We start from the raw sequence: 16,512 nt of genomic DNA, 5'->3' as shown, positions 1-16,512 counted from the left end.
AAAGAGATTCGTCTTCTATGGAGAGTGATGGGTGGACCAGTGGGAGGCACTGCAAACAAGAGTGAAAACACACATTAGGACCACATTTCCAGGTTCTTCTTTGCTGGATTTGAGGGGTTAAGGTGGAGCGGTACCTGGATAGATCCAATGGATCTGAGCAGGTAACAAGAGATTTGGAGTTTGGGAGCAGGGCAGAAACTGTGGTTAGGGGTTGTGGAAGCTCACATTTTCATTTATAGTAGGTGAAGAAACTAAGTCCTAGAGTCCCTCCCTGGGGTCATATGACCAGATAGTGTTCTTTTGAATGTGTTAGGGTACTACTGCTGCTCTCTGTGATATAAGCCTAAGGTCAAGACTTTTAGTGGCTCCAGTGGGGGGTGGGAAACAAAGATCCCATTCCTTTGGACCATGTAGGAATGGCCCTGGGTGGACAACATGGTCTCTAGGAGAGGAGGTGATATATATGTATACTGGATTTGGGGACCCGGAAGACTAAAAGGTGGTAATGTTACCGACATAAAGAAGGCCTGGATGAAGCTGACTCAGGTGGTTTGGGATAGGAGAGAGCAAAGGAGGCTAACTATGGAGTGGGGAGCATGGGCCTTTGATTCCTACCCTCGGCACATGGCAATATGAGGACATCTGAATGCAGACAGGGCGCAGCTTTGCTTTTCTCAAGGGTGTTTTTGTTTTTACATCCGTGTAGGAGTAGAGAGGCGCAGAGCCTGTAACCTAGCGCCTCAGGGGTCATAAATTATGTGGGTCAGCCCTTGACATGGCTTTCCCAAGAGTCTGCACAACCCTCCCTGTGTTTGCTAGAAACCATCAGCCAAAATGCCAAGAGATTTAGAGCCGAGTGAGCTCTTATCTCAGTAGCAGATTTCCACATCAGTTATTTGGACTCTAAGCTCTCTGTAGGGGGAATGGCTAAAAGGTAATAATCAATATTCCAAGGGACAGGGTGGCGCTAACTACATGCCAGCTTTACAATACACCCCGCTCCCTGAAAACACATACCTTGTTGGGATGCTTGGACCACTGTTGGGATAAAGGGGTTTGAACTAGGGGGCCTTGTTAATTTGTCCCCAAACTGCTTTGGAATAATAGCTCTGGTGACCCATAGCAGATTGACCCTGGAAAAAAAAAAAGCTGCCAGCCTTTTCTTTTCATTTAGAGGATCACTGTCAATCATAGTGTCCTGGAGCTGTTACATCCTGTGGCTTCAGGCCTCTTGAGCTGTCCCAGACTCAGTGACAATGCCATTAGCTAACACCTTCTCAGTCACATCTCTGTTCTAGGGAAGCCCGCGTGCACAGCAGACATTAGAGAGCTGTCAGATATCATTTTGTAGGCCAGGAGAGCTGGCTTTGGAGGGCAACTCTCTATACTATATCGCATAGTTTAAGAGCCAATGCCTAGACAGGATAAATTTTGGGTTGAAAGTTTTGTGGGTGTGTTGTTGCCCCTATCACTCCACTGGGGTTCCTGCCTGACCACAGGAAGTGGCCTCTTTAGGTTCCATATCCCTAATGCTGTGAGTCACAGCTAGGGACATCCCCATTGATTCCTGGCCATATCCGTTATCCCAGGTCTGTCTCTCTTCCCAGAGATGCCCCCTATCTCCACTCCCCTGTCAGTGCAGATTTCCATTCATTCTCATGGACATTTGCCATCCATCCTGTCCTTTCCACACCTGATGTGCCAGGGTGGAGGGGTATCCAGGGGGACCCCACCACCCTCTCAGACAAGAAGGAGAAGGGAAGGGGGAAGAATTGTGGGTGGGCGTGACCTGGAGGGGGACAGTGAGTGGGATGTAAAGTGAATAAGTAAGAAGAAGAAGAAGGAAGAAAGAAAAACTGAAGCTCTTAATACATAAATCTAAAATAAAGTAAGAAAGGAATAAAATGAAGAAAAAAAATAAAAAGAATCAATGCCTAGCCTGCAGATACAAAATGATCTGAAGAGGATGTGCCTGGAGTTAGAGTAATAGCACATACGTGCTTGACATCATCTAGTCTCATACAGTATTTATCTTAACATCATCTAGTCTCATACAGTATTTGTCTTGACATCATCTAGTCTCATACAGAATTTGTCTTGCTTCTTTCCCGGGTCTTCCAGCTAGCTGTCCTCTGCTGATTAGAGTCTTGGCCCTAGGGTGGGCACAGTGGACCCAGCAGTGGAAATTTCCTGTTTGTCAAAACCAAAGACTCCGTTGTGCTTTCATTATCACTGTGCTGTTCATCATCAGTTTTATGTTATAATAAAAGAGCTTACAAACACACAGGAAACATCATAGTTAACAGAGGCATCACTGCTTAGCACCTACATATTTATTTCGCCATCCTGGTTTCATCTATCATTTAGCTGAAATGTTTTAAAGTGAGCACTAGATACCATGACATTTGACCCTTAAGTATATGTCAGTGCTCCTGAGAACTCCACGAGAATAATCATACAAAGAATGAACTTAATATATTTAACAGCTCCTATTCTAGTGTCCCCAGTTGCCTTCACCTCAACCATTCCTCTGTCAGCCCTAATGGCTGCCTTTTTCCTCCCACTCTACCTTGAGCTTCTTGGAGGCAGAGATATTATCTCATTCCCTTTCCCATGTCCTCCTGCTTATTGCCTAGTGTGGATCCCATGTGCCAGATATGTAATACTCATCGACTGGATTAGATGAACCTAAAATGGACATGATGATCCCCAGTGGGACTTTTTTCATTCCATGTTAGGGAGGATCAGACATTTCACAGCACACCCATCATGAAATATACCCCTGTCCAGTCTCTTCCTGGTGTATCTGGCCTCCTGGAGGAGGAGCAATCTAACTGGCTAGACAGTTGCCTACAGTGGGAAGCTCTGGCTGGGGAAACATTGTTCTGGGAAGCTGTGAGGCATCGCTCAATGTCTTGGTTATAAAAACGAGCGACGTGGGTCATGCTGCAGCAATGACTCTGTTTGCATTGCTCACAAACCACACATCCCAGTCTCTTCATGCCAATTTCAGATGTCTGAGTTTTGAAAGCAGAAGTTACAGTGGCCAGTCGCTAACCTTTGTGTGCATAGGGATCATCAGGGCTGTTGGCTACACTGTGGCCTAAGGGCTTAGCAGTTCCTCATGTGTCTGCTATAAGCATGTGTGAATGCCGTGACCTTTTGCTCATGCTTTTATTCTTGGGGGCCTGCGTCTATTGCAACAAAAGTCATATTCACCCATGTACACTGGGACTTTTTGAAAGAAATCTTTTTTGAAAACTATTTTTTGTTCTTTTCCACTTAAAATTCATTTTTGGTCATGATTTCCCCTGAATGGATTCTGCCACACTCTTATGTCCTAAAATAAGCTGGTCAGCGATGGGAGAGCAAAGAATATTAGGGCTCGTGATCAGGAAATCCAAGCGTTAGTCTCACCACTAACCATGTGACCTTGGGAAAGCCATGTCCTCCCATGGGAACTCGGGGTCCTCTCAGGGTCCTCATCCACAAAAGAAGTACACTGCTTTAAAATGTAGAGAGTCCAGATTATATCTGTTACCCTTTTCATCTCTCAGTTTTAAATTGCTTTCAACAATGCTCAAGGATTACACTGAGAGAAATGGGAGTTTTTCAAAAAGCAAGTGAACTTTAGCACAAATGTATGACTACTAGTCCAGTTTTCCAGGAAGCACCAATCAGAGCCTGTTTCTAAAGAAAGACCTTGGCTACTTGCTTCTGTTAATGTTGCAAAAAGCCACGAAGCATTTTTAAGTGATAGTATTGTAATATGATGCACTGTACCAGCACGTTTTCTTCCAATCTGGATGTTTCTCTGAAAGGGGAGTCTATCGACCTAGTCAGTGGTTGCATAAATATTTATTGAGCATCTACTGTCATGCAGGCACTGAGGGGATTATAAGAGCCCAGCTGTTCACAAGAGACAGGGCACTCATTCTTGTGGGATTTCAAGTTTTTGAGGAGGGACAAATAAATATACAAGATAATTACAGATTGTGACAACTGCTACAAAGGAAGTAAAGGCTGTGCTGAAGAGGGTGGGGACATATTTTGGTTATGGGAAGCAGTGCGAGGCTTTCAAAAGAGGTAGCATTTTCTCTAGATCTAAGCAGTAAGGAGTGAGCTATACAGAAAAGTCGAGATTTTCATCTTAGGAGCATAGAGAAGTCCTGGCTTGGGAAACTTCAGAGCAGACAGCACCAGACCCTCAGAGAGTTAGACAGATTCTGATACTAGGGTTACCCCTGGAGGAATGCAGAGAACTGAGGAGATAGAAGTATCAAGGCACAAGTCCTAGCATTTGGGGTGGGCTGAATGTGGGACATAAGGACTAAGGAAAATATCTAAGCTCTTGACTGCAAGCAACTGAGTGGCCAGTGATGTTCATTGACATTAGGGACTATATTTGAGCAATAGGCTGTTTTGGAGCATGACTCAAGAATTCCACTTTGAGTATACTGCATTTAAGGCACCCGTGACCCATCAAGGAGGCTATGGGACATAGAAACCTAGAACTCAGGACAGAAGGCAGGGCTCCATCTAGAAATGGAGGAGTCATTGATGGTGGGTTTTGTGCTGGATCAATCTTGGGCAGTGGTTTTTCCAGCCCCACCTGCACATTAGATGACGTGGCACTCTAGAAAGAGAACTTCCCTCCAGAACCTACACCAGAAGAATTAAACTTAACCCATCCACTCTGGGACCTGGGCCTATATCTTTCAGAGCTTGAAGCAAACTTTTCCTATCCAACCAGTCCAAAGGGATGACTGCCTTCGGGAGAAGGTTCAGCTAGAGGAGAGGTTCCAGAATTTGGTTTTATATAGCACCCCCTCCCATATCTATTTGTAATTTGTATGAGCACATGTTTTCATGAGTGTGGGCAGGTAGGTGTTCTTCTCCCCCTACCCCCCTTGTGTGTGTGTGTGTGTGTGTGTGTAGAAGTTTGAGGTTGACATCAGGATCTTCCCTTAGTTGCTGTCCACCTTATTCACTGAAGCAGGGTCTCTCCCTGGTACCCAGAGACCACTGGTATGGGGTAGTCTTGCTAGCCAGTATGCTCTGGAGATCCCCTGTGTGTCTCTTCTGAGTGGTGGGATTATGTGAGCCCTATGCTTACCCACACTTACTGGGTTCCAGAGATCTAAACTCTGGTCCTTTTGCTTGCACGGCAGGTGGGTGCTTATCCACTGAGCCATTCTTCAGATCCTAGCATCCTTTCCCTAGATCCTTCTCCCAAGAGCAGGAATGGAAAAACTGCTCACTCTTTGCATCTGCCTGCTGTTTGGAATAGCTCCTCTTTAGGGGTGAGAAAGGTTTAGTCCTCCAAACAGCAGGACGCATTACCCTGTCCTTGTCTCAGTGTGTGACTCCATTGTGTCCTGTGTTCTTAGTTGCTGGAGGGACTGCCTGGTGCTGATGATTGCAGCGTGTCTTTCAGCCTGTCTTTTGAGCACCCCATGATGTGGTTTAGCGGCAGCCACTATTCGTCATGGTTGAAAGATGAAGAACCTGTTTGGCTTTTGTTTGGCGTTGTGCTGTAAGGATCTTATTGTGGTTGTGGTGGTTGCTAGGAGAGGATAGAGAAATACAGAAAATACATATGTTTTTCTATATTGGTATCCGATAGATACTTTATACATTATTCTAGGTTGTCTGCACATCCTTGGTAGCTGTCTTTGGGGATAACTCTAAAAAACTCATTGAGCCTTTAAAAAATTTCATCCGCTCTTTACATTTTTCACACCCAAGGGCTATTCAAAGTCCTCTCCTCTTGTCTGCATTTCCCCTAAAAGGAATAGCATTGGGCTAACAGTAAATAAAGATGCACCCATACATCACACGTGCCGAACACACAGTGCAGTGTGTAAGAGTCCATGGAAGATTTAATAGCCTTCAGGAAATTTACCAATCCAGAAAGTTGCTCATTAAGAAAAGAACTTACAAGGACAAGTTCATAAGCTTTTAATAGCTGTGTCAGAGAGAGAGAGAGAGAGAGAGAGAGAGAGAGAGAGAGAGAGAGAGAGAGAGAGAGCAGAAAAGAAGGAAGAGAGGAAGAAGAAGAAGAGGAAAGATCTTCTATGCATCTGACTGTGACAAGTATTTGTATACTAGCTCCATGATTGTGAATCTAGTTCGAGTCAGAGAAGTTCCACTACAGCCAATTTATTTATTAAGATATTGGGTGAGTTATTGTGATTGAACTTTGGCCACTCTTTCAACTTATGTTGAAAACTGGTCCTGATGCCTCACTGGGCTTACTTCTTAAGTGTTCAAGGCACACTGAGTCACCCAAGGCAGCTCAGAGAGGAAGACAGACAGGCAGCATTGATGAGACCTCATGATGAAGAGAAAGCTCGCGTCCTTCATGTTCCATCTGGAGTGCCTTCTGAGCCAAGCTAGGCAAGAGTGGAGGGCCACAGCCTAGGTGCCCAGCCTGGGCACACCTTGGTCACTTCATCTATGAATAATTTATTAGTTGGGGTCTAGGGGCTATTGTGGCTCTCACCTCTAAAAACCTTTAGGTTCCTAAAATCTATTTGCAATCTGTATAAACTGGGGGAAAATGACAATTAACAACGGATTTCCTTTGTTTTTTTTTTTTTTCCTGATCATGTTTTCAACTAGGTCTAGTCCTTCTGTTACATCCAATGCCCAAAACACACACTGGCAGGAAGTAGGAGGTGGGTGCATTTCAGTTAATGGGCCCAGTTGGAACATGCTTAGCTGTGGAGACAGCTACACTCATATTACCAAGCCTTGGCTTCCTGTCTGTTTTCTTTGGGCTGGGTAGGCAATGAAAAAGGAGACAGGAAAATACATTTTGGGGCAAATAAAATAAGGAATTTGTCTTATGAAGACAGCTTATAGCTGGGGAATTCTAATGCTCAACTTAACCCTCTCCTAACACATTTGTCCCCCTTGTCCAGAACACAGGGGAAGGTGAGGCATCATAGCACTTGAGGCCTGGCAGATGCCCATTCCCAACTGAGGCTCTTTGTAATCCACGTTCAATGTCTTTTCTTGGATGAGTGATAATGCACATCCCCTTAGTTTTGCTTCAGAATGCATCTTCTCATTCAGTCATCGTTCCAACACCGTGCCTCTAATCAGCTCCCTTTGTTTGAGCACGCATGCTAAAGTGCTGAGCAGCAGATAGGGGTCCCCAGCACAGTGACCCTCTCCTGTTAGGTACACAGTCACACATGCTCACAGCAGCAAGACACGGCTACATCCCTTATAGTGGATGAGTTTGTGATTTCTGAAGAAGTTGCAGTACTTTGATCTATTTTTAATTTGCACATTTCTTTAATACCCATATTTTCTTTGCTGTATAACTTAAGTAAACCAGAAGAAATAAAAGGTCTATTTCTCTCTCTGTCTCTTTCTATTTCTCCATTATCCTTCCCTCCTTCTCTTTTCTCTCTCTCTCATCCCTCCCTTCCTCATCCTACCTCTCCCCTTTCCTCCCTCCTTTCCTCCCTCCTTTGTCTTTCTTAATGTGTGGTCACATTCACAGTCACCTATTTGGCCCAACACCACTTTCCACTTTCTTGCATAAAGCTACAGTGGTAGATTTAAAAGAAAACATATTCTGTGTGTGATTTAATAGGGTGTATTTGGGATTTGGCATATCTCAAAATCCCCAGATCCTTTTTGAAAATCTGACTTTCTTTGCTTACGTTTCTTCCTCCCCCATCTTCCCTCTCTCCCCCATCTTCCCTCTCTCCCCCATCTTCCCTCTCTCCCCCATCTTCCCTCTCTCTCCCATTTCCTACCATTTTTCCTTTTGCCTTCCTTCTTCCTTTCTGTTTTCCTTTTTTGAGTTTTAACTTTTCAGCAAGGAGTAACTAGGTAGCTGTACCATAAAAACAAAACAAAACAAAACAAATCACTCCAGTCACTCTGGAAATTGGCCTTCAAAGCATACATTTGCCCATGTTTCAGCTTTGAGAGTGCAGCAGACTCCCTGAGCTTTCAGATGGGCTCGCCATTGTGAAACAAGAACAGATTCCCCAGGGCACTCAGTAGGCTCATCCTTTCATTGGCAGGGCTAGAGGAGGCACCCTGAGAGTTCCTCTCGAGCCCTTGACCCAGGTCACCCCTGAGACCCTTAGTCCCCACATATCGATAGAATTAGGAAGGCCTGTCACCCTACAATGCTTGAAGAGTAGTTTGCATAGACAGATCATAATAAATACCAGCATCAATAATTCCTTGGCTTAAACCACCCAGTATGTATGTTCACATATCTATATAGCACGATCAATTGTTCAGCTAATTAATGTGCTTTTATTTTATGATTTGCTGTTTCCAGGGCACAGACAGAAGCTTGATGACTCTAAACCTAGTTTGTTCTCTGACCGCCTCAGTGATTTAGGGCGCATTCCTCATCCCAGTATGAGAGTAGGTGTCCCGCCTCAGAACCCACGGCCCTCCCTGAACTCTGCACCAAGTCCTTTTAATCCACAAGGACAGAGTCAGATTACAGGTAAGACAGACGCATAGGTTTCACTTGGAGTCTGGCAGGCTGGGGGTGAGGGGCTACCAAATAAGATGTGTTCATTTTGTGACTTCCAGAGCTGCGATCGGCTCGTGAAAAACTTAAGATGCGAAGATACTGATTTCTTCCTTTTTATTGAGATCGGTTTGATATTCGATAACTTTGGGATGAAAATGAAGGTTTCTGCTAACGCTGGGCTTTACAGCTATGTTGTGCGCTCTGTGGCGGGTGGGAAGAGCTGTGCTGTGGGAGAATGTATGATATAAATTCTATATTGTATCTAGCTGGTGCAGGGGACAGCATCACACCCTCCGACCATTGGAAGATTAGTGTTCTGACTCAGATTTGAGCTTAAATTTCTTACACATATAACAGTTTCATTTAGTTTGCTTTAAAATAGCCCAAGGCTAAGAGGAAGCCTTGATTGGTAGGTAGAGGCAGAGTCAGTGAATAGTCCTTCAGGCAGAAGAACCCATTTTGGATTTATAATTAGCTCTGGTTCTCCACACCATATTTCTGTTTATATGTTTCAGTGAGCAAGTCACTTGGTTTCTTCTTAACCCCAGCATGGTGTCATCACTGGCTATGCCGCAGTAAGATCATTAAGATCCCAGCTCTTTTTGGGTTTCTACCCCACTGGTGCAACACAGACCTTACTTTAGGATCAGTGTGATTGCTTTGAGGTCCCATTGACAAGAATGTGTGAATTGTGGCAGATCTTTAATCTGCATATCAAAAATAACAAGAGGTCAAAGAATATTGCTTCATGTCCTTGTTCTTGCTAGAGTCAGACTAGACTAATGAGAAAATGAGTCAAAACAAAACATGCCATAAACCCTAAATGTGCAATTTTTTGATGGCTAGGTCTTTCTCTGTAGGGGGTATACTTAAGTATGCATAACTGTCTCAAAACAGAAATGTTCACGACCTACCTCTTTTCAGTCTCCTGCCCATGCTATTCAAATGTATTCTTGGATAAGAGTAGCTTTTTCTTTCTTTGGGTTTTTTAGTAAATGAGTGCAGTTGCATAAAAAAGTAATATGGAATTAATTGTGAAAAAAAATAACATGTATCAGTACATTGGTGAGCACAGGGTATTGGCATAATGGAAGAATGTCCGTGCTCTGTGAGAGGACCACATCTTAACCTGTCTGAAACTTTAAACAGCATGAATTAAGCAAATGGCTAAAAATATGTGCTAGATGTGTTCATGCTAAAAGCGCAAGGGTGAGGTTCCCACTAGCCTGTGGATGTTGTAACTCTAAAGTATTGGACTTCAGTTGATTCAGATTCAAAATAGCTATCTTATAAAAATTCTTAGTCTGTGTGTATGTGTGCATGTGCACATGTGCACATGTGCATGTGTTTGTGTGTGTGTGAGAGAGAGGAAGTATCTGTATATATTATTTATAATCATGAATACTTTTATATGCATATATATGTTGTATGCTTTGGTTGCTAGGCTACTTAAGTTTTTAATTTCTGCGTTCTAATCTTTAACTATTTGTTAATATAGTAACTAATGGTTTTAATATTTTGCTTACTTTAATGTGTATGAGTGTTGCCCTGCATGTATGCATGTGTAGTGCATGCATGTGGTGCTCTCAGAGTCTAGAAGAGGGCATCAGATCTCCAGTAATCAGAGCTCACGGATTCTGGGACCCAAACCTGGATCCTCTGTAAGAGCAACAAGTGCTCTTAATTGTTGAGCTATCTTTCTAGCCTCCTAGTATGAGTTTTTAAAAATGGGCCTTTGAACCTGTCTGGTGTTCGATTCACTTAAAAGGCCTAAATCTCTAAGTAAAGTCACAGGGAAGCTCTGTAGGCCTAGAACCTAAAAGTGCTTTAGACATGGTTGAGCCAGACATTGGAAAGGCAGTGGGGAGGGGCTACCTTTAATGGCATCCCTGCCTGCAGATGCTCAAGTAAGGTCCTGAGAAAGCAGGGACTTATGGGGGACAGAGCATCTGCAAAGGTCAGGAGCATGACCCCCTCTGCAGAACAGGTTCACCTCCGGTTGGCAGCAGCATCTCTCCACTACCATCCCTCTTGAGAGGGTCAGGAAGGTTGCACTCCTTGCTTGCAGTTGCTCGGCAGTGAATATTCCCTGGGTCTGTTCCTTAAAGTGAAGTTATGAAAGTCCACAGGTATTGATAGCATCCTAGAAGTCTGTCTTGTAAGATATTGACCCTTCACTTGGGGGGCTTTGGTCTCAGTTGTTCTGACTGTTTTCTTCACTGTCCTCTTCTGGTCATGATCGCTTTTCTCCAGCCTCCCAGTGCAAAGGCCTACAGGTGTACCTGTGACATGCTCTTCTCTTGGTTGTGTGGATGTTCTTTAAATGCCCCCATATTGTTGCAGGGGTCAGGGGGACAAAAAAAATACCTGCAAGTAGTCAAGGATATACCAAGTCTTTGAAACCAGAGAAGACACCCAGGGCACATCATGGGTGAATCCCGGGATTCATCTTCTTGCTTACTTAAGAAGTGTGCTTTTGAGCCCAGCACGTGCGGGGAGCCCATCTTTGGCAGGACAGAGAGCAGGGGAGAGAGAGTGCTCTTCTTCATCTACTCTGATAGAGGAGGCTTATTTGGATCTTGGCCCTCACGCACTGTGCTTTTCATAGTAGTCTGTCTACTGATGAGATGGAACTTCTCCCCAGATCTCTTCATTATCTTCCTGGGAAGAGCCTTTCTCCAATGGCTCCTCTCCATTTTTCTGAGCATTTGTAGGGATGCCACTGTTTCTTAGCTTCTGTGTATCTGTTTTTCTCCATTGGCTGGTGTGGACTTCTCCGAAGCAAAGAGTGTCACTAAACATTGACTTGATGAGAATCCAATAGAGAAGAAATAGATTCAGAGAAGGAGATGTATAGTATGCCTTTCTTGTTACCATAGGCCGTGCTTTCTAATTTCTCATCCAGGCCGTTCTTGTTCTCTGAAGGTGAACTCACATTTCTATATAACTCTCTGCTGTTAAACAAGTTGGTTCACACTAGAAGGAGCTGCAGAACTCGCATTCTTGAGACTTGCCTAGAGTGGTAACTTCTTGGCATTTCCTACCACCATTCTAGTTCTTATAATTCTCTGTTCAAGGATGTTTGTCATAGGGCCTGATTCTCTCTCATTAGCTGGGTTCTCTTGAACAGCACACAGTGGTCATGGTTGTATGCTCATCTGAAGTTCTTTGTCTTGCCCAACATTAAAGGTAGATGACTTCTTCCGAGTCCCAGAAGTTCAAGGAAGTCGTTAGTGCTTGGTGGTTCATAATTAGCCTTTTCTAATGTCTCTTGCAGTTCCTAAGGCCAAAGGTTCTAGCCATATGGTGGGCTGGCTTCTCTGCTGTGCCAGGCCGGTGGTGCCACTCTGTTGATGCCTTTGATGGCTCATGTTCTTTCTGCCTGAGGGACCAGGGCCTCCCCACAGCTTCCCGAGGAAGTTGCTTCCTCCCTAACTCTTTTTATCATTCTGACATCTGCTGCCTGCCTCTTGGCACCAGGAAACACCTAGCCTGTTGCAAATGCCAACCCCCTTTGACTCAGCATGTGGCAATGGTTTTGGAGGTTGAAGATGCCATGCTAGGAGGCGCTCCTTATGACAGCTGCCACTGTAAATTCTCTGTATAACACAGCTGTACGTAAAACAATTCTGGTGATTCACGTACGCCCTTGGGCTCCGTGGGATGGAATTTTGACCTCATCACTGGAAGGACAGTGTATACTAATATTTTCTCTTAATCATTCATGCAGGAAGTTGGTTGAGGCTTAATGTTTTGCTAGGCATCATTGTAAGTGAATCAAATAGATGTAGTTTTTGTAATGTCTTTTATGAATTTTAGAAATGCAATGTTTTGTATCTGCAAACTAGTTCACATAATCTTCTGTGCAAATGTGTTTTATAACAGGGCCTGCTCCTCTCTCATTAGCTTACATTTCAGTGACATTTACAGCCAATAAAGGAACAGTATGAGTATACAAGACATCGTTTCAAAATAAGTGTCCAGGAACATAAAATGAAGCACCTAATACAGAGTGACTTAGGAAGGGAAGCAACTAATTTTGATTGGAAAAGGAATCTTTGGAGACAGGCCTGTGAGGAGCAGCATGTAAGCGGTGGGAGGACTCATGCAGATGGGAGGACTCGGAGGATGGGAGGACTCATGAGATGAGTAGACTCAGAAAAGCAGGCCAGGGCAAAGCTATGGAGGACCTCGAAGGATGGTGCTACTGAAGAATAGGAACCAATAGGTGTTTTCTAATACCTGCATGTTTGCATTCAGCCTGTAGGTGCTCTGTATAGGGTGTATGCACCCCGTGGACCAACAGTAGAAGCAGGCTTATGTTCAAGGGGCTGCTCCAGGAGTGTTCAGCTGATACCACGGGGAGTTTAGAACTTGGGTTATTTTGACCTGGGCAGCTGGAGGACAGTGATACCATTTTATGATGTGTGGAAGACTTGATGAGGGCTTGAGTTGTTTGTTAAACGCTAAATGAAAATTAATTTTCCATGCATGTAGATGCTGAAAGTACTCAGGATAGTGTTTGCTTGTTTGTTTGTTTCTGCTATGACTTCCATTTTCAGTAGACTCTCAGCCAGGACTAGATTCATGCACATCTACTAGATGGGCATTGTGTCATTTACAGTGGCTTTGTCCTTGTGGAATATGCATGCTGCTCATCTGACGTTTAGTAATATGTCATCATATTCCTACGTTTTCCTGGCATATCCTTCTGTTTATTGTTTTCCACAAGACATTCTTTTTTTCCAAACTTGAACCAATTGCCATGCCTTTGCCAGCCCTCTTCTGATCCACTCACTGAGCCAGGCTCCCTTGTCACCTTGTGCAATGTTCCATTACATCACACTCCATGTGGGGACAATGAGTTGACCACACGTTGTCTCTTGCATCAGACTTTCCATTTTTCAAAGTCTAAGGCCATGCTATATTCATCTTTGTGAACCCTATTGTCTTCAGTAACGCCTAAGGCTTGGTGATAAATGAATAAATAGGTCATTGATTTCTTCAGGAAGTATGATGGAATATTATCCTGGACTTAGTCTTTGTAGTTTCTATTTGATTGGATTCTTATTAGCTATCATTTATTGTTGCATATTATGAGCCAGGCATTGTTCCAATGAGGTTAAGTCACACACCCTTCACAATGGATCTTTTAGGTAGGTAGTATTGTTGTGGCAACCAAGGGCCAGAGAAATAAAGTAGCTCACACAGGATCCTACTTAAAACTACTGACTATTAAATAAAAAATTTAAGGAATGTTCACATAGTTCCAGGGCCAAATTGAATATTGTCTTGTGTGCTAGAGAAGACACATTTCTTAAAGAGATACTTCAGGAATTTCTGGTCTGTACTTTAAAGTGTTTATCGATGCCTTAAGATGTTCTGCAAATAATATACTTTGTAGATGGCTGAAATCGATTCTGCTGATACATTCGTTGTTTCTGAGTGTCAGATTTTTGGTGGACAGTCACCTGTACCTCTGTCGAGTTGAACGTGCCATTAACCATTTAAATTTCTGCTTTCCAAACTTGGACCAATTGTCATGCCTTTGCTAGGCCTCTTCTGATTCACTCCCCGAGCCAGGCTCCCTTGCAGTGCTCTATTACATCACACTTCATGTGGGGACAATGAATTGATATTATTGAGGATCCCCAGGGAAGATAGTCTCCTAAAAGAGATACATGAGGAGTATCTAGCTTGTCCTTTAGTAGGCAACAAAATAATTTTTAATAATTAAAGTACAGTTCTATAAAGCATGTGTTCATAGTACTAATTTTAAAAATAATAATTGGGGGGGGATAGTTTACCAGACAGTCCAAGGCCATATAAATTGCATGAGCAGTTACCTTGATCAAGGCAAGGCCATCTTCCTCCACTTCAGCCTGATACTGTAGTCTCTTGGAGGAATAAAGCTCCTTTAGAAACCAAGAAGCTCTCTAGCCAACTGTGCCAGTGGGATTAGCCTATGCATGGTTGGCTGACCTAGGCTCAGTCTACTGTTGCTTGTCCTGAAGCATTTATCAGAATAATCCTCTCGGAAATAGGACAAGACAGTTGAGTAGTGTGTGTCTCAAATTGCCACTCTCTTCAAATGCCAAGTGACCACATGGTTCTGGGATGGGTGACAAGCTGGGGGGAGACAAGGGCATGGGTGTGGGGGTGGTTGTGAGTGTGAGTGACAGGGAACCCAAGAGAGGCTCAGGCAGAGTGGCTACAGGGCCCACCAGTGTGGATATGGAGAGGGAACGAGCCAACGTGTCCTATTACCCAGAGGCACCATGGAGCCTAAAAGAGGTGAGGCCACCAACTCAAAAAAAGACATGCCATCGGAAGTAGCTCTGTTTTTCCATTGGTGGCACTGTGTTTGAGTTTCTGAAGTCACCGGAAAGCCCTGCCCAGGGTTCTTCCTTTGAGAACCATTGGGCAGGGCGTCCAGGTAAATAGGCTTACTGCTTTGCCCATGTGTGTGCCAGAAATCTCACTGGAGGAAGCTGCTGATCTCAATTCTTATTTTTTTTTTTTTTAAAAAAAAGAACACAAATCCTGTGTGTAAACACTGTCTCATGTCTGTTAGCTTTGGGAGGCAGCCTCTGCGTAACAGTCGAGGTGAAGCATGAGTCCCCATGTTTAAAGAGCAAGGTTCCTGGGAGTGGGTGGCAGCCACAGGCTCATGCTGTTGCTTGGCCTGCCAGTAATATCTACAAAGTAACTCGGCAAAGGTGCTCGGATTTGTGTCTGGGGGGATTCTCTTATCCTCTGAAGATTCTTTTAGAAGCAGAGAGAGATGATTATCTGAGAACAATCAATTTCTTGTCCCAAAGACTCATTTTTGTATTTTCTTCTTTCTGGACCAGAAGATCCATAGCTGGCATCAGGTCATAGCAAGAGGAATCTGTGTGCTACATCTTGCTTCATTCTGGTTGAATCTGTCTTTAGGTTTCTTCCCAGAGAACATGTTGATTTCATTCTTCTATCCCTTTCCATAGCATCATCTTTTTTTTTCTTATAGTTTCATGTTGGTTTTACATACATGTATGTAATATATGTATATGAACATATATATAATATATATATATATAAGCCATTCCTCTTTATTGATTGCCTAGGGACCTTGCTCACCAACTTTCACTTTCAGTGATAGCCTGTAGGGCAAAGGCTCAGGGGACAACACTGGATGGAAATATATAGCCAGAAGGCAGGTCCGGGGAGGCTGTCAGGCACATCTGCCCTGGGTGCTCTAGGCTATATTTTGATCATCCTTACGTTTCTGTTTCTGGGGCTTCTCGCAACGACTCATTGTGCATTGCCCATGTGCCATGAGTGACAATAATAGTGCATTTATATAATTTCAAGCCAGAAGCATATTCTAAGCCATTCTTATTTGATATATTGAACATATAGGTTATATGCATATGCACATATAATAGTTAATTCTAATTTATATGTAATATTTTATCACTTAATATATAAAAACATACTCCAGGAATAAAATTGCATGACTGCTCACTATGAACATTGAGTTAATTTTTTGGAGCCTCTATCAATCAGGACCTGTTTTCTCATAGTTTAGAAACAATTGGCTTGAATGGAATTTCAAACAATAGCCCTGGCAGAGGTTGTCTGTGCCGACTTATCTAGTGACTAAGAAAATTGGAGCCTGAGGAGATTGCCCAAATCCACCAGCTGAAATGGGAAGTATCTGTGTCCGGGAGGGAGCTTTGACAGTGTGGGGAGGGGTGGAAGACTTAGGGAGGAGTGTTAACTTACCTGTGAGACGTCCCCACAGTCAATAGAGGGAGAGGAAAGGCTTAAAAACTCGGCTTGATTTTTAATTGCTGATTGTGGTGACTTTTGGGGGTCCGCATGTGGCTTGCAGTCTGTGGAGAGTTCTGCTGTTGGATTACCCCATCCCCCAACCCTCAGTCTTGTCTCTCGCAATTGACCAGAGTACTTGCTGACCACTCTCTCTCTTTCTTTTTTTTTTTATTAGATGT

General features: G+C 43.6%; 1 protein-coding gene across 11 annotated transcripts in view; it reads left to right on the top strand.

Moving 5' to 3' along the window:
• Window positions 1-16,512, top strand: part of Runx2 (RUNX family transcription factor 2) — a 313,975-nt gene that overhangs the window by 145,109 nt on the left and 152,354 nt on the right. For 7 of the 11 annotated variants that reach the window (XM_031348358.1, XM_031348356.1, XM_031348361.1 and 4 more), the window contains exon 6: window positions 8,315-8,488. The exons of the other annotated variants lie outside the window; for them this stretch is intronic. In XM_031348358.1, the coding sequence (XP_031204218.1) occupies window positions 8,315-8,488 (174 nt within the window). The remainder of the gene's footprint in view (window positions 1-8,314; window positions 8,489-16,512) is intronic. 11 annotated transcript variants of the gene reach the window in all.

This window comes from Mastomys coucha, unplaced genomic scaffold, assembly GCF_008632895.1.
Source record: "Mastomys coucha isolate ucsf_1 unplaced genomic scaffold, UCSF_Mcou_1 pScaffold3, whole genome shotgun sequence".
Classification (NCBI taxonomy): domain Eukaryota; kingdom Metazoa; phylum Chordata; class Mammalia; order Rodentia; family Muridae; genus Mastomys; species Mastomys coucha.
Note: the sequence above shows the minus strand (reverse complement) of the source record. Positions and strands in the feature narration are given on the sequence as shown.